The 17,723-nt window shown below is 42.7% G+C and overlaps 2 protein-coding genes across 2 annotated transcripts in view; one reads left to right on the forward strand and one right to left on the reverse strand.

Moving 5' to 3' along the window:
* Positions 1 to 74: 74 nt before the first annotated feature.
* Positions 75 to 3,227, forward strand: nopchap1 (NOP protein chaperone 1). The gene is made up of 4 exons (XM_076051448.1): positions 75 to 222; positions 900 to 974; positions 1,411 to 1,544; positions 2,192 to 3,227. The coding sequence occupies exons 1-4, from the start codon at positions 162 to 164 to the stop codon at positions 2,393 to 2,395; spliced, it is 474 nt and encodes a 157-aa protein (XP_075907563.1). The 5' UTR covers positions 75 to 161; the 3' UTR covers positions 2,396 to 3,227.
* Positions 3,228 to 3,982: 755 nt separating this feature from the next.
* The window catches only part of aldh1l2 (aldehyde dehydrogenase 1 family, member L2), a 22,145-nt gene continuing 8,404 nt past the window's right edge, over positions 3,983 to 17,723 (reverse strand). Inside the window, exons 4-23 of the mRNA XM_076051447.1 lie at positions 17,707 to 17,723; positions 16,360 to 16,461; positions 14,657 to 14,746; positions 13,782 to 13,916; positions 13,317 to 13,442; positions 12,808 to 12,899; positions 12,262 to 12,409; positions 11,857 to 11,976; positions 11,624 to 11,751; positions 10,629 to 10,779; positions 10,359 to 10,429; positions 9,757 to 9,862; positions 9,541 to 9,628; positions 8,548 to 8,641; positions 8,357 to 8,456; positions 7,302 to 7,400; positions 6,985 to 7,150; positions 6,201 to 6,306; positions 5,373 to 5,572; positions 3,983 to 4,469 (exon numbers count right to left, since the gene is read on the reverse strand). The exon at positions 17,707 to 17,723 is cut by the window's right edge and continues 149 nt beyond it. Of these exons, the coding sequence (XP_075907562.1) occupies positions 4,414 to 4,469; positions 5,373 to 5,572; positions 6,201 to 6,306; positions 6,985 to 7,150; positions 7,302 to 7,400; positions 8,357 to 8,456; positions 8,548 to 8,641; positions 9,541 to 9,628; positions 9,757 to 9,862; positions 10,359 to 10,429; positions 10,629 to 10,779; positions 11,624 to 11,751; positions 11,857 to 11,976; positions 12,262 to 12,409; positions 12,808 to 12,899; positions 13,317 to 13,442; positions 13,782 to 13,916; positions 14,657 to 14,746; positions 16,360 to 16,461; positions 17,707 to 17,723 (2,195 nt within the window). The 3' untranslated portion in view covers positions 3,983 to 4,413. The remainder of the gene's footprint in view (positions 4,470 to 5,372; positions 5,573 to 6,200; positions 6,307 to 6,984; positions 7,151 to 7,301; positions 7,401 to 8,356; positions 8,457 to 8,547; positions 8,642 to 9,540; positions 9,629 to 9,756; positions 9,863 to 10,358; positions 10,430 to 10,628; positions 10,780 to 11,623; positions 11,752 to 11,856; positions 11,977 to 12,261; positions 12,410 to 12,807; positions 12,900 to 13,316; positions 13,443 to 13,781; positions 13,917 to 14,656; positions 14,747 to 16,359; positions 16,462 to 17,706) is intronic.

Genomic DNA, 17,723 nt, shown 5'->3' on the forward strand with positions numbered 1-17,723 from the left:
TTACAATTACGCTGCACCTTCTAACCTACCCACATTTCGAGGATTCTTCCTGAACTACAGAGGGCGCTAAAGAAAATCCAATACATGCGTTCACCTCCAAACCGGATGTTATTTGAGCTCTCTATGCACATGCCGAAAAATACAGTCGCCCTCGTTTAAAAATGGATACAAATGCGCAGAAAACGAGTTCCCAGGCTTTGCTCTCTTGTGGCAATGGAAGAGGTTTGGATGATCTTTTTATTCAATTCTTTCAAAAGAAAAGTTGCCATCGGGAAATAAGCGAACTCCGGGTTGCTTGCTAAGAAACACGCACATTTACTAGAGGTTCTTTACCTCTTGACACTATACGAGACTCCTGTGGAAGATCGAATGGAACAAGGCTTTGATTTATTATAACAAAACAGTTCTATAAAAGTGTTGCTTGAGTTGAAAAACCACCTCTTCTAAGATTAGTAAAAGTTGGGAAAGTGTTAGCCTATATTTGATTGGTACTGTGTATACGTGTGTTTGTGATACGCTGCTAAGCATTGCTGTAATAATTGGGTATTGTATTAGGGAAAAGTAACTTATTTTCCTCCTATAGAAAAATAACTGATAATTTAAACGATATGACACTACGAAGCGTTTCAAAGAAAGGTTGGGATAAGAGTTTAAAAAAAAACAAAGCCTAAATACTTCGATTCTTAAAGAAGTACACAAGTTACACACATCTTTAGTTAAAACGTTACTTTTATTTTTGTCTTTGTTAAAGTGCGCGATCTGAACTGAAAATCACTTTACAAATATTAAAGCATCGCTACCAAATCTGATTTTATATGGAAATCAGCATTTGATCAAGTATGTCTTCATTCAGAAGACTTTTCTTTCCTCGCCATTCTAAGTCCAACTGTTGCTTCCAGGTTTGAATGAGAAGCTTCTCCTGAAGCCAAAGGCTGGCAGCTCCCTGCAAACCCAGAGGCTCCCGAGAAGCAGCGGTGAGACGCTGCTGAGACACCACTTCCCTTCATTCCATCCTCTTCTTCACTTCTTGACTGGTTACAGTTTGCAGTAGGGATGCACCGATACCAATACGGAGTACTTAATATGGCCATTACACATTATAAAATTACTTAGATTTTTTTATTTAAAAAAAAAAAATCCACAAATGTTTTGTTATTTGAACAGCATCCCTCAGTGTGTTCTCCTAGAACAAGTCTCACAGCAGTAAAAACTCAAATTTGACAAAATTGTCATATACGTACATATACAACTGGTATCGGTGTCGGCATGTATATCAGTACGAGTAGCGTACTCAACCCCAGTATCGGTACCGATACCCAATACTGGTATCGGTGCATCCCTAGTTTGCAGTAGTCAGTGTTTGTGTCAAACGTGTGTTTTTATGCTATGTTGTCTTTTTCTTTTTTTCAGTCCTGGAGCGGCTGCACAGTTTCCTCCCCCAGATGGCCGAGGCCAATGAGAAGCTGAGGCAGCAGATGCAGGAAGCTCCTGATGGCTACTTTGACATCGAGAGAGTGGAGGAGGCACAGAAGGTCATAGAAATGGTGGGTTATTCTTGACTTGGCATCCCGTTGGGGTTCATCAGTGCTTTGCTGTAACTGAATGAGGTTGATTGTGTCTTCATAAAATCTATACGATTATTCGAATTTTTCCTAATATAACAGACACGACTATTTTAGATGTTATCTGCGTACCTTGACATGTTTGGATGGTGGACAGAAGCTGCCACCAGAACATGTCAGGGTACGAAGGCAACATCTAAAAATCATCTCTGGGTCTTTGGTGCCCCTCACCAATCCCTCCACAAGCTCCGACAGGTCTAGAACTCTGCAGCCTGTATAATTTCTAGAAGCCCCGCCTCCTTTCACTACGTCGTCCTCCACCAGCTTTTTTTTTTTTTTTACTCCGTGCAGCTTTTATCTGTCGCTTCATTCCATTTGTTTTACCTTTGTAGAGTGTTTTTGAGTGTTGAGAAAGGCGCTTAAAAATAAAAAATTATAGTCGTGTGTGTGTGTGTGTGTGTGTGTGTGTGTGTGTGTGTGTGTGTGTGTGTGTGTGTGTGTGTGTGTGTGTGTGTGTGTGTGTGTGTGTGTGTGTGTGTGTGTGTGTGTGTTGAAGCAAAATGTTAATTTTAAATAAATTTTGAAATAAACTCGACTGGCTCGCCTCACTTTCTCCCCCTCCTCTCCAGGACGTGGCGCTTGTGGAGCTCGGCCAGTCGGACAGCGACTCGGATGAAGGCGACGAGAGGGACTCGGACTCCGAGGATGACTCGGACTCCGACGGGGCGAGCGAGATAACGGAGCAAACTCTTAAACTTCCCGGACACGGCGAAGAGAAGAAGAAGAAGATCAACATCGAGGTGGTGAGCCAGCGAGGGGAGCAGGACAACTAGGTGACAGACTGGCACGTTTAGTTGACGATGAGGGATAAACTGCCCGAGGTCAAAAGGTCAACGTCTGGCACCGAGAGACTGAAACTCGACGGAGACAGTTGACAGATTAGCCCCTGTGTGAGACAGGGAGGTCTTTCTCATCCCTATGGGAACAAAGGACTTTTTATTTAGTTTTTTTACATTTTACTCTGCAGTTTATTGCAATTATTATTTCTTAGCATCAGAATTAGCATTTATAAATTCTCACCACAATATTTCTCACTGGTGGAGTATCGCTGGTGACAGTACGTGTTTCCATTGTCAGTCTGATGTGTGAGAATAAATGAAATCTGATTGCAGCTTTAACTCCCTGTGGGTGTGCAGACTCACAGGGTGACGACGTGAAGAAAAGGGGGCGTCCTCCCCCTGCTGGCGACTGTTCGTCAGCGTCACTGCTCACTTTGTCTGTGCGTTAGGTTGAATGATTGTGTCGTGAATTGCAACGTCAGACCTGAGGTGTTGGTGCATTGCTAAAAGGCACGCGGGGGGAATTGTGCTCTAATACAGCAAGAGGTGAAGAATAAAAACTGTTGAGCATCTTCTCCTGTTCTTTATCGCAGAATACTGGCCAAAAATCACCCATCAATCGACTGATTTAAACATCCTTTTAAAAGTGATGAATAAAACTTGATTTAATTCTAAGATTTTTAAGTTTAAGAACATATATAAATGCATAAAGTCATTTTTTTACATTTACAAACGTCCGTCGTGCCCATTTACAAGGAAACAAGTGTCGACTTTACTTTGTCATTATATTCGCTTATTTCACACTAATAAAGATATTTGACAATTTTTTTTTTTTTTTTGTGCCTAGCAGAATACTGGTAATGTACAGATTTCCTCTCATATTTACAGCGGGTTTTCATTTTTTAAAGAAACTAATGTGAAATGACTTGAGTTGTGCATATTTGCCCGAAAGATTACAATAAATGATGTACAGTAAAATTGTCACTTTTAAATTACTTTATCATAGTGTGATTTATTGCAATAAAATTAAGCTTCAACTAATCTTGACTTGTTTTTTTTTTAAGTTAACGGCGTCCGTTTTTAGGTCACATTTTTGTTGTATTTACTAAGAAAAGATGACAGGATTTTCTTCTTCTACTTGAGGATGGAGGGGAGCTGCAGTCTGGCCCTTCACATGAAGATTTTTCAGGAGCAAACTGGTCAGTTGTGAGAAAAGGGATTTAATTTTTCATTTCCAAAGTTGCGGCTGATGTCGAGTGGATTCTATCAGATCTTGTGAGGTGTTTTTTTCATAATGGGACCTTCTTAATATGAAACTTCTTCACTTTGGGGTTGTTGTTGTCAGACTGACTTCATATTATTTCAGGCATAGAGAGTAAAAGCCTCTGCAATTCTTTAAGTATTCTTTAAACTCTGCTGATTCATTCAATTCGAGGAATTCAGAATTTTCAAGACAAAACTCTCGCAATCTTTTTATCCCCCTGAATAAATCTGACGCTCATCAGCCCAGGAGATTGCAAATTGTCAGTAAAAGGGCAGAGAAACAATCAAATGAATAAAAACCAGCAACGCACACGAGGCTTTGAAAGAAATGGCTTTTTAAAAGATCTCTAAAATGTGCAGGCAGGTTGATTTGACGTTGACAATGAAAGGAAAATAGGTGTGTGATGTTGTCGAAAAAGGAGTGTGTTTTAACATAAAACACACTTTGATGAAGAGGTGAAAACGGGCCGTGGCAGGGCGCCGGCCGGCTGTACAGGAATCCACCGTGTCTTTGTTGATGTTCCTCTGAGGCTTTAGAAAACGCAGGCACGTTGTCCATCCCACGGTGAACAACAAGGCTCCCATCTCACACATTATACAATACACTCACTCACTCACTCACACACACAGTCCAAAGAGGTGGGGAGGGGCCAGGGGGTGGGGGGAGCTGAGTGAAGCCGAGGGTCTTGTTGGCAGAGAGTCCCGTCCTGATTGGACTTCACAGTTCAGACAAAGCGGCCCAGCAGCGCTCAGTACTCCACCGTCACTGCTTTGGTCTTGAGGTATTCCAGCAGGGCGTCCTCACCTGCGGGTCGACAGCGAAGCAGAACGGGTGTCAGTCGGTTATTTGAGTTCGATAAAATATTTTTTCGCTTTCCTTCAGATGTGTTCATCATTTAGAAAGCTTTTCGGAACAGATTTAAACGAAAGAATAAAAGATAGGATTTTTTTTCTGTCTGGCGACCGAGAAGTTTTCTTTTACGTGCATGAGACGAACCGGCGCCTTCTACAGAGGAGACGGGTGAACACGACCACCCAGGAGCTCAAATTATACCCAGTGAAATTTGGCCAGCACTTTAGAATGTTCATCAGGCAATTTGAAGGGCTGCTCCGTCAACTGACTCCACGTTTGCAGAGGGAGAGAACAAATTACCGAAAGCCAATTGATCCAAAAAGTTTTGATGTGATGTCGTCAACACGCCAACATCATTTTGATTGGTCAGAGGTCCGGCCGTTCGCCTTTTCGCCTCCACAAAATTCGACACAAGAGTGAAAAAATAACAGCCTCTTTTTCGCTCCCTGCTTGTAAGGACCTTAACCGTCACTTTTAGGGAAGCGTTTCTCAACTGGTGGGTCGCTACCCAAAAGTGGTGACAGAGCTGTTGTGATTGAGTTGCGAGTTTTTGTTTTCTGTTGTTGTTTTTTCTTTTTTTTTTTTTTTAAATGATTTTAAAATACCTATACATTCACAGTGAAAATGTTGGGCATTTATTTTGCAGGACACACTATTCCATTCAATCATTTCAATAATTTATTGACCAGACATGACAGCAAGTGGGCTCGCGTTTAGATTGTTGTTTGGATAAATTTGGCTTGCGACTTTGTAATGCGGAGGAAAATGTGGGTCCAGAGACTCCACCACTGTGGCACAAACTGAACCCCCGACGAGAGTCAAGCGAGCGCGGAGAGCTCGCGTGCGTCAGCTCACCGAGGTCTTTGCCGAAGCCCGACTGCTTGAAGCCTCCGAACGGCGACGCCACGTCCGTCTTGTTGTAGGTGTTGACGAAGACGGTGCCGGCCTCCAGCCGCTCGCTCACGTACATGGCCTTGTTGATGTCGCGGGTGAACACGCCGGACGCCAGGCCGTACTCGGTGTCGTTGGCCCTCCGCAGCACGCCCTCCACATCGCTGTGAGAGGGAGGGCAAGGGAAGGTCAGAAAGTGTGAAGGAAACATTATTTCTGAAGAGTCAGATGCCTGAGTCCTTTGGATTTACAGTGCAACTACCCACCCATCAATCCATGGTGGTTTTTATTGTCTTATTATCCATATTATCCAAGTTTTTGTTTTTTTGAATTAATATATTTATACTTTTTTTTGTTTGGTCTCATTTTTTCATGTTTCCTGTTTTTTTTTAAATCATGTTTTGTTTTTTTCTGTACTGCAACATCAGGGCGTGGGGTTTTAGGGAGGGTGCATTGAAATTTGGTGAGCACTGATTTGTTTTCACCATGTGGATATTTTGTACTGTTGATGCACAATTTAAAAGCATATTTATTTTTAGTACTTATCTTAGTATTTTGGTATTTTTTTTAATTGCAGATTTTTTTTCTGATATGCTTTAACCTACATCTGCAAAGTGTCTTTGAAAAGCACTCTATAAATAAATGTATCATTATTATTATCATTATTATTATTACTATTATTATTATGATTATTATGATTATGATTATTGTCATCATCATCATTATTTTATTTTTATCAGTTTTTTTTCCTTTTTTAAAAGAAGGAAAATAAAGTTAAACTGTTTCACTTACCCATCTGGGAATTTGGACACCACCATGACGGGGCCAAAGGACTCCTCTTTGGCGATGAACATGTGGTCCTCCACGTTGGTGAACACAGTGGGCTCCATGAAGAAACCTGAGAGGAAAACAGCGTCTTGTTAAGTCAGTGTCACTAGTCAAGTGTCCTGTGAGATAATGTGAGGCGGGCCGGGAACAATGATCCAATTACAGTTAATTTGTCTACAAAAAAAAAAGACATTCCGTTGTTGAGTGACGTGTGCGTTGAAAGGAACATCAACCTATTTTCCTGCCAGGAGTGTAAATGAATGAGAAGACCACACTGTCATTATTAGACTAAAAAGTGTCATTGTATAATATTTGTGGTTGGTGGTGTGCCATGGGATTTTTTTTTCAATGTAAGACAGGTTGAAAAACCCTGCATTAAGTGCCTGTGGAGCTCGTACAGAGGAAAGGATGAAGCAGCTTCATTGCATTACAATCAAGGAAATCATTGTAATGTGTGGAAAGAAAAATAATGTAAGAAACAAGACTAGCATTTTTGCTCTCTAGCCAACTAGCATTCTATTTAACTTTTTTTTCTGTAAAAATATCAGTTCCTCCTACCGGTCGGTACAACGGAGTCAATATGTATACATATATAAAAAAAATACAGTGTGAGTAGCAGAAATGCTGTGAGAGGCAGTGATAGGCTATGCTAGTCTCCCACGGAAACAACTTGTGCGTTGGGGAGCCTGAAATGATCTGAACCTGTTGTCAGCTCGTCAAGAACTCTGTGATTTCAGCCTCTTCCTACCTGGCCGGTCCACCTGTTTGCCTCCATACACCAGCGTGGCGCCCTCCTTCAACCCGGTGTCACAGTATTCCACCAGCTTGTCCAGGTGGGCCTTGTGGTTCTGAGGGCCGTGGTCCGTCGAGCGATCCAGCGGGTCTCCAATCTTCATTTTCTTGATCTCCTCCACCTTGAGAGAGAGAGAGGGAGAGAGAGAGGGAGAGGGAGAGACAGAGAACACTCAGCCTGGTGGAAACCTCCAACCAAAGTGAAATTGTCTGTCAATTGTCTTTATTTTGATGCCTCAGTTTTCTTGGTGGGGGAAAGAGGGGCTCACTCACCACTCGGCTGATGAATTCGTCATGAATGGACTCCTCCACGAACAGGCGGCCGGCGGCGATGCAGTTCTCCCCTTTGTTGAAGAACACCGAGCTCATACCCTGAGGGACAGCGAGAGCAAAATAAATAAGTTGACATAAGGCACCAAAGAGCAAAGAGAAGTTTGCCTCAGTATTCTCTTAGCTGGAAGGGCGAGTGCAGGAAATGACTGTTTAACCGTAACTAACTAATTAACTTACAATAACTAAGGTGCAGAAGCAGGTGAAACTCAACAGCCTTCTGGGGAAAAATTGGATGCAACTCATCATCACTGTTTGCATATTGCACATATTTGTAATTTAAGTGTTTTTCTGTTTCTGTCTCTTTTTCAAAAAAAGGTCCAGTGAGTAAATTCTGGCCTGATCGGCCTAATATTCTGCCCATAAATACATTCATAAAAGTGTATAATCACAGTACAATAAAGGTCATTTGGTTTTCCTATCCAGAGACTGGTTCTTATTTATATATAAGAATATTCACAGATCGAGAGTCTTGCACCCAGTTAGCTGCCAACTTGCTCCGCCATATTTCTAAGGAAGCCTGGTGTGGACAATCCAGCTGCCTGACAGCATATTTGTTATTTAGGGTGAACGCTGGCGTAGTTAAATAAACCAACGAAGAAGAAGAAGGTGGACCAAGTATCCAAGTTTGGGTGAGCAGGCCACCGTAGTTCGCTGGCAAGTTCAGGGGGGGGAGGGAGAGTGACAGAGCACTGCAATCTAAAATGTGACCACTTGATTTCGCTGTTTTTTCTTTAAAATCTATAAATATTATACACTTAAACTCTAAAGTTTGCTTTTTATGTACACGTAAGTATCAGTAGAATGTTTTCTGCTAGCTTAATGGATGGTGCAGTCAAACAGTTCTGTGGGTCACAGTTCAAACAGTTCTGTGGGTCACAGTTCAAACAAATTATTTGGGAATATTTGTAAAACATATTTGCTAAATTCTAACAAAAAAGACTTTGAACCACAAAAAAAGATACCTAGACCCCTCTAAGTGTGTCACAGTGTCTCACCATGCGCACAGCCTTGTCCATGTCACAGTCACTGAAGATGATGAGGGGCGACTTCCCGCCCAGCTCCAGAGAAACCTTTTTCAGGTTGCTGACGGCACAGCTGCGGAAACACAGAGTTGCAGAGCAGGCAGGAGATCAGACAGGAGGAGGCGCAAGGACAAAGACTTCGGTCACGTCGCCACAGGTCGAACCTCTTCATGATCTGTTTGCCGATGGGCGTGGAGCCGGTGAAGCCCAGCTTGCGGATGTCAGGGTGGTCGGACAGACGCTGTCCCACCATGCCGCCTGCAGGGGGAGACAAGTGATGCGTCAGTTTGCTTTTCGACCAAGCTGTTTGCTGTAGCTGAGAGCTACGGAAGAGCACTGCGTTCGCCGTTGCGAGATGACTTTCTTGTGCTAGAAGTTTCTCTCTTCCTGCTGTGGAAACACCAAATGCTCCATGGATATAAAGTTGTGTACTTGACATGCATTCTTTTCAGTTGTGTGATGATGGTGGTGGTGGGCACGCTGCCCGTCTAGTTTATCCAGAAAATTCAAATAGAATTTTCTCGAAATTAGGAGACCTTTCCTCTGAGTTACGGGGAAATGATCTCCTAAATCCGAAAAAAAAAAAAAAAAAAAGATTTCCGAATTATGGGAAAAGATCACGTTAACTACGAAGAAATCATCTTGTAATTAACGAGATAAGCTGTGATTTATTAATTCATTTTATTTTATTTTTATTTTGGTGAATGCAAAGCACCTCCATAGAACACTGACCGCTCCACACTTTTGGACTCTTTTGAAAGGTCCAGTGCGTCAAACTTTTAAGGGAGCGTCATATTTAAGGAAGCCTGCGTTTCCTATTTCGGCCACTATCAAGGGGGCTCCCTCAAATAATGGTGGTGCAAGATTGCAGCTAACTGGGAGCAAGACCCTTCGTCTATGTATATTCTCATATATAAGTAAGAACCATTCAAAGGGTAGGAAAACCAAATTACTTATTATACTTATTCGACTTGCGAGTATACACTTTTATTCATGTATTTATGGGCAGTATGTTAACCATTTACTGATATAAGAATCATAAATGAAACAAAATTTTGCACACTGGCCCTCTAAAACCAGAATAAAAGTGTGATGCTGGTGATCAAAAATATAGAACATTTTAATCTGTCCATGTTTTCAGTATTTTTTATAATTACCTGATCCTGGCAAAATATTGATGACTCCTTTCGGGATGCCGGCCTTCACTGCCAGCTCGGCAAACTTGAGCGCTGTCAGCGGAGTGACCTGTAAAGACACGGGGATTAAAGCGTGTAAAACAGTCAACGTCCCGATCATAATTTTTCCCCCGAGTGATGCCCAAGTTGCTTTTTGTACCTTTTTCCATCGAAAACGTGTGTGTCTGCTGAACTCACCTGCGCCGGTTTAAGGACGAGCGTGTTTCCTGCAGCCAGGCAGGCGGCGCTCTTCCACGCCAGCATCATCAGCGGGTAGTTCCAGGGGATGATGATGGCGCACACGCTGCCAGAGAGACAAACACAGGGTTCATGTTAGGGATGCGTCAATACCGATACCAGTACCAGGTGTCGATACCAATACCGATATCACGACACTGATACCAGTTGTATGTAAATGACAATTTTGTTCAATTTGTGTTTGTATTACAGTGCAACTTGTTCTAAAAACATGCTGAGGAATGTTGTTCAAATAATAGAACGTCTGGAAAAATATAAAAAAGTTTTTATGTTTTTTTAATTCACAATTTGCACTCTTTTAATTATTGTCTTTGCACTGTGCATATCTGCTACATCTATTCAAATATCTACAGTGTGGGATAAATGAAGGCATTTCTAATGGCCTTATCAAGTACTCGGTATCAGTATCTTTGAGTAATCTTGTACTCTACTGGTATGAGTACATCCCTAATATTAATATAAGAGCCAAAAGAAATCACTCCCAGTCGTTAAAAGTAATTTACTGAAGTCATCAAAATGCAGCCAATCAACTTATTTCTTACCCCAGAGGTTCCCGCTTGGTGAAGGTCAGGTTGCGGTTGGGCCGGGCCTGGTTGATGGGGATGGTCTTGCCCTGCGACAAGCAACAGTCATTGTTGAGGATGTCAGGGTTTTGTACTGTACTCAAGGCCGCATTAACTGAGATCAAAATATTATCAGGACTAGAGAGCATTGAGATCGAGACAAGACCAAGACTGTATGTATCAAAGAAACATCACAACAATCACATCACCAGACCAATCTCCAGTACTACAACACTAGTCCCAGCATACCTGGATCTTGTCACACCAGCCGGCAAAGTATCTGAAGGTCTGGATGGACATGCCCACGTGCGTCTTGAGGGCCAGTGTGTACACGGCCCCCGAATCAATGGACTCGATGGTGGCCAGCTCCTCCTGGTGTTCCTCCATCAGGTCGGCCAGCCTGTGTGTGTGGTGGGGGGGAGGGAGAGGGGGCAGACTGTGAGGACCTTTTCAAATTTTAGAAAAGACCCAGATGTTTTTATTCCAAAAATGTTTTTTTCCCTGCCTGACAGTACATTTTAGGTCGCTGTCAGGCAGCTGGATTGTCCACACCAGGCTTCCTTAGAAATATGACGATGCAAGATGGCAGCTAACTGGGAGCAAGATCCTTCATCTATGGATATTCTGATGTACAATTAACCATTCAATGGGTAGGAAAACCAAATGACCTTTATTGTACTGCATGTACACATATTTATTAATGTATTTATGGTGTGTATATTGAGCTTTTACCAATATAAAAATCATAAATCAAGCCAAATGTTCCACGCTGGACGTTTTTAAGAGGGGGAATGTGCTTTAACCCCCAGGAACAGCAGATGGCAGCAAAGAACAGAGGGACCAACTCAAGACCAACCATTTTTCACTGTAACACCGTCTACAGCCTTTCAGTTCTCACATTTAAATATTCTCTGGTGTTTAAAAGCCATTCTCGAGACCCACATTGCCTTTGACTGATAACTAAAGACTGGGATGTGAAACCAGCTTCTGTTTGATGCTCCTACTTAGCACTGTGCACTCATCTCACTGCAGCTTCTCCATCATATGGACTGATTGTTTTTTTTATATAACCCACATGAATGAGTAACATTTAATTACAAATATGCCTATTTTTCTGTACTGAAGCATCGACAATTGGATGAAATTCCCTCTTTAAAAAAACATTAGCCATGCCTGTTGTGCCCTGGGGAGTGTAGTTTTTAACAATATGGCAAAAATACACATGTAATAGCGACGCCACTCACTTGTAAAGCAGACTTCCTCTGTCTCTGGGGTTCATCCTGCCCCACGGTCCGTTGTCGAACGCCTCCTTTGCCGCCACCACTGCCCGGTCCACGTCGCCCACGGAGGCGTAGGACACCTTGCAGATGACCTGATAGGAAGGGGGGGGGGGGGGGGGGGAGTGAGCGAGCGGTTGCAAGCGGCGGGTGGCCGTGCGCGTGGAACTGTCCATTGAGAGGCTGCTGGTGTGACTCACCGAGCCGTCGTTGGGGTTGATGGTGTCGTAGGTCTTCCCGTTTTCCGCGTCCTCGAACTGGCCGTTGATGAAACACTGGTACGGCATCTTCACCGTCATGTTGTTCACGTCTTTGCTCGCCTGGACGCAAGAGAGGAACATTTAGAGTGTTTTTTTTTTTTTGTGTTTTTTTTTGTTGGGAAATAAAGGTGGCAGCCCAGCTGATCAAACACCTGTGTGGTGTGATTTGATTGACACAGGAACGCTGATGGCTTAGGTTTAGGTCCATGTATTCTTATATCTGCCTGTAAATCTGTTTATAGTGTATCTTTTCTTTCCATTCTTGTTTTGAACGTGTTCAAAATAAACTACATCTTAACTAAACTGACCAAACTGACACATTGGCTTGCCAGGAAAGTGACTCACGTAGTCAATGACCAGCTCCTCCTCCTGGTCCTCCCCTCTCAGCTTGCGGACAAACATCTGGATGAAGTCCTGGAAGGTGGTGGCCATGTACACGTCCTCGGTCTGCAGCTGGACGCCGGCACACTTCTGCTTCACCTCCTCCACCAGCCTGCACACAGAGAAGGGACTTGAGCACCGCGGGTGGCTGTGCCAGTGTCGCCCCTGCGGGGGACGTGAGTTGCATCACGGCCAGTTTGGCTGCAGGTACGACACTTGGATAAACCATGCTGCAACCTTAAAGGTCCTCTTCAGTGCAAAATCCACACGAGCATGGGCGATACAGACGATTCTTTCTGGCTGCGGGACTCAATGACTGTTCAAGAGGTTATAAAATGTCCCCAGAATCTCCATTCACAAAGTAGGGGACGAGCTGATGTACAACTGGATCAATATCAGTCTTGGCTGTACAACCCCTCTGAGCCAAAGCCAGAGTCAGAGTCTCTTAGAAAACAAAATAAAACAGCAACCTGCTTGAATGATTTGAGCCCAGCCTCGTCTGACTCTCACCTGACCACATCCATGGAGGCGGCGCCAGACTTGAAGAAGTCGGTGGAGTCCTCGATGGCCGGGACGTTGCTGAGGATGCCCTTCCAGATGTTCTGTGGTCAAAGAATAAAAAATATATATATATATATATTAATAATACTTCAGCTTTGAAGCTCCAGTGTGTAAAATTTGGCCTGATTTATGATTTTTATATTGGTAAAAGCGCAACATACTGCCCATCATTACATTAAAAAGGTGTATACTTGCAGTAGAATAAAGGTCATTTGGTTTTCCTACCCATAGTACAGTTCTTATTCATATATAAGAATATGCATAGATGAAGGGTCTTGCTCCCAGCTAGCCGCCATCTTGCACCACCATTTTTAAGGAAATGGTGTTTAAATAAATCTGCCTGACAGTGAACTAAATCTGAAACACGCCATCAGACGGGCTTCCTTACAAATGTTACACACTGGACCTTTCAAGAGGGTTCAGTTCAAGCGAAGCAGCTGATTCTGGAGTTTGCTCACCTTGATCTCCGCTGCCATCTTCTTCTCCTCGTCAGTCAGCTCCACACTGGAGCTCTCCCCGGAGGAGAAGTACTTGGAGGCCGGGATCATCTTCCCGTCTTCGAACTGCAGGTTCTTCACCAGCAGCTGCAGAGAGAACACGGCGCTGGATGACAAGCTGAACGGACCTCGTCACACATTACATATTGAGCTGCATCTAGGATTTAATTGTATTCAACCTTGTTAAGTCATTGTTGAAAATGATTGAGAACTCATGAACATAATAAGTGTCTTCACATAGATCAGTATCATAAATAATCATATATAACTGAAGGCTAACTGAGAAAACATGTTATTTCAGGAGAGTTTAGCAAACTGGTTGCCCTTCATAAGACTCAGTAGCCCTGAAGTTGCTCTTAGGTTTCCAAAACAGTTGTATTTGTCATTTGCTTCTTTATCAGAGACAGAATCCCAACAGGCACTCACAGTTTTGCCGTCGGTTCCGTAGAGGACGAGGCCGTTCTTGGTGACCTGGCCCGGCTGGGACGCCCCCTCCATCTCCAGGGGCTGGCCGGCCGGGGCCGAGCCGCCCAGCAGGGACGAGCCGTACAGGGTCACATTCTGAGTGCACACACACACACACACACACACACACACACACACACACACACACACACACACACACACACACACACACACACACACACACACACACACACACAAGCAGCGTTAAAACAAATTCTTAACAATTGGGAATTAAAAAAGAAAATTCAAGCAAAAATGGAAGCCAAAAGCAAATTTTCTATTCTATTCATTTTATTCTATTTTTTTTACCTGAATGAATGAATGAGGAGTTTATTTTCGTTTACAATGTACGATAATGAAGTTGTGTGCAATGAGGATAAAACCTTACTAACAAATTTGCGCAATACATTCTCACTCAACAAAAATATACCAAATCTGTAACTGGGAAACAGGAGCAGCCTGAAGCCGAGGCTAATTTTTCCAGTAGAATCCATTTTTGCATATTTTTTTTTAATAACCCTTGCTGTAATGCAGATAAAACACTAAAGGATTCCTTCGGTACTTCATGTTGCACATAGGATGCTCATTATTGGTATTGGTTAACTGTATGTGAAAAAATAAATAAAGAAAACGGGTTTATATGAAATAAACTCTGTTTCAGACATTAATATTATTTCTTTTCCCTATTATTTATTCTTGACTGATTTTTTGTTACTTTTTTCGTTTTTCGTTTTTTACTCACACGTTTGAAATAAAACCTCCATTAATTAATTAATTAATTAATTCATTCATCAGCGTGCCATCAATCAGCCTCTGGTGTGTTCCAGGAAACGCACCTGGCCACCGATGACGGTCCAAGCCCCGGGAACTTTGTCGTGGCCGCGGATCCAGTTGTGGATGGCCTCAGCCGGCTGGGCCAGGTTGACCTGCAGGGGGCAGAGTGACACGGGGATCAATGCGGTGCTGAACATTCTTCTGTCACATTTTTGTTTTGTTTTTTTTGTTTTTTTTTACCCCAAACGTTTTTACCCCTTTCGGAACTGACTGGCAAGAACTAGAGGCTGACCTCTACACATATACACTGTGTTAAAAAATATACACCCTTTGGATCAGCAGCGACCCAACGTTCACATGCATAGTGGTCGAAAAAGCGTCATGCCTTCGTAATGTACTGCAACGTGCTAAGAATCGGTTTTTAAGTCTCCAAGCTCAGTTTATGTTGGTGCTGTCGCCAACATCGACCCGCAATGCTGCGCTGCTCTGTCCGGGTCAGAGCTGGACTGGACTCTGCAAGATGCAACACCTCCAGGGTCAAAATCAAAAGCTTTTCCATTTTTTTGCTGTGCCTTTGATGCAGTCAAACATGTTGAGGCACAAACAAGAAATTCTCTGGCAAACAATTACTGACAACGATGAATAAAATTATAAGTGTGTCCGAAAACTTTAATCGTCTTCTATTGCTACCGTGACATCAGCATACTGCTGGTGATGGTTCTGATCTCATACAGAAAAGACTCAATGAAATGACAAACTGAGGGGAAAGCAGAGAGGGGGCGTGGCTAAGCCAAAGGGGCCAATGAGTTTCCTGGTAGATATATAATGTTTCTGAGAACGGCAGCAGAGCCAAACAGCTGGCCGCCTCAGGTTGAGCAACACGTGGGGGCTCGGCCACGCTGGAAACCTAGCCGCCACGCTAAGAATAGCGCGCTAAGACACGCTGCCCACAACGTGGCGACACAGGGGGAGCCAATCAGCGAGCGGCAAAGGGCAGACTCCGCCCCTTTCTTTGCTCTCTTTGCCGTGTTCTCTGGATGAGCGGCCAGGGGCAGCTGTACAGGCGCATGTTGTATTGTGCTGGTTTGAGCAGCCTGCAACTGAATAAGGAGACTTGAGGTGCCAATGCAATGAAGAATATATTATAATATTATTCACATCAGGCCGCAGGATTCTAGGGGAGAAAACAGACTCAACTTGGGAGCAGCAAACACACAAAATGTTCACATTATGAAAACAGGTTTTTAAGTAATCAGCAGTCGAGTGCTGTGTGGAATAAATGAATAAATAAACAGTGTAAATGCCTTTTCTGTAAATAAAAAGCAGCGTTAAAGTAAAAGCAGCGGCTTGTCAAGAGAGGAAGAGTCGTCCTGGAGTCCAACAGGAAGAACTGCCTCCTTGGGAAACAAACAGACAAACAAACTTACAGGAACTAAGTAGCTGCAGAGTGGAAAATAACCAGCAAATGCTGCTTTCAAAAAGCGAGTGTGTTGTGTGTCAAACTGCACAAGGGGGGGGGGATTATTGTTATTATTACTGATTATTAAGGCCCAGGTGGATGAAAATCCTCTCTTGATATAATGTTGGTGTTGAGTGACTTTCTTTTGAAAGAATTTTGTTTCCAATTTTTCAATGTTTCTGGGATCATTGGAATTCAAAAATTGGAAACCTGGCCATTGCGAGCGCCGATAAAGCTACATTATTCAGGTGGTTTGATTTGCTCCCCCCCCGAAGGTGCCGCTGTTCAAAGGTCAGGAGGTCTCACCTTGGCGTTGGACTTCCTCTGGATGCCCTCGTAGCTCGCTCCCTCCTCTGTCTGTGGGATCCGGGGAGCCTTTCCGTCAGCGATGAGCTGCACCGCCTCCACCTGCAGCGGGACAGGCAGTCGGGTGTCACACCTGCCGGCTGGGTGTCGCTCAAAGTCTTAGATACGATACGATGCCATTTTTGGCCACCTTGGTTCAGATGGCAGATCCAGTGTGATACTTAAAACTGGGTTGGTTTTAGAACCGATTTGGACAACAACAAAAAATATGCTGCCGTCAGAGCACAAAACCTTTATTTTCACTTTTACTGGTGATTTTGTTGCACCTCATTAATGAAGTGGAGCCACACTTGAGATTTCTTTGACGAGATGATTATTTTTCACTCTTAATGCAAACAAAGGCTTTTTTGTGTGTGTTCACGCGTCTATATGTGAATATGTAAAAAAGCCAATCAATGGCCAGCAACTCTGGATCTTGACACACGTGGGATGTCAAATGATCATTGGCTTGCGGTCACTAAGAATCACTTACTTTTTTCTTCCTTTCTTACTCTATAAATAGTTTATTTTATTTGTTTATTCCTATTTATTTCTCTTTTTAATTCATAACTTCTTTTGTTTTTATTCTGTATTGCACTACATGTTTGAATTACAAGAAAAAAAACAATACAAACATGTTAAAAAAGGAGTGGGAGGAAGTTAAATCTTATTAAATCCCACCCCTTTTCCCCGCTCCCAGGTGTCCCACAACAATCCTCTTCCTTCAAGAGTAATAAAATAAAAAAATACTGCATCTATTAATCATACTGGTAATGATAAAGATAATAATAATAATAATAATAATAATGATAACCTCAATCATAATAACTTGAATATCTAAATAATAAAAATGATTCCTTTCAAATATATACCTATATGCAACTATATTTCTAGAAAAAAACAAGGAAAAGGACCAAACAGTAATAACACAATGTAAACAAAAAATAACTATCTATGAACAAAATAAATAAATATAGAAATAATAATCATCAAAGTAACTATGTGAAAACTAGGACCTGTCACCCCCCAGTGTAAATTTCCCTAGTGTGGGATAAATAAAAGCATTCCATCCTATTCTATTCCATTCTATTCTACTTGGATATTGGAATTTTGGCACCGAAATATAATAGATTTTTCAATATTCAATAGGATCAGAGCACTTATGATCAGTGCTCCTAATGTAGCAAAGTTCTGCAGCCTGAGTCACATTGCCGCAGCCTTTGCTGTCTTAGAGATTAAATGTCATGACGGTCCAAAAAAAAGAAGAAAAAAAGTGAGTCATCGTCAGGTGCAGTGCGAGGCGGTTACCATGGCCTTGATGCCCT

This window comes from Nelusetta ayraudi, unplaced genomic scaffold (genome assembly GCF_046127955.1).
Source record: "Nelusetta ayraudi isolate G7.1 ecotype Tasmania unplaced genomic scaffold, CSIRO-AGI_Nayr_v1 ptg000135l, whole genome shotgun sequence".
In the NCBI taxonomy this organism is placed as follows: Eukaryota; Metazoa; Chordata; class Actinopteri; order Tetraodontiformes; family Monacanthidae; genus Nelusetta; species Nelusetta ayraudi.

Excerpts from the sequence above, each read along its gene's own strand:
- nopchap1 (XM_076051448.1), top strand. The coding sequence starts at position 162 with ATGGATACAAATGCGCAGAAAACGAGTTCCCAGGCTTTGCTCTCTTGT. Across the intron at positions 223-899 it reads CTCTTGTGGCAATGGAAGAG|GTTTGAATGAGAAGCTTCTC; the intron begins GTTTGGATGATC and ends TGTTGCTTCCAG. Across the intron at positions 1,545-2,191 it reads CACAGAAGGTCATAGAAATG|GACGTGGCGCTTGTGGAGCT; the intron begins GTGGGTTATTCT and ends CCTCCTCTCCAG.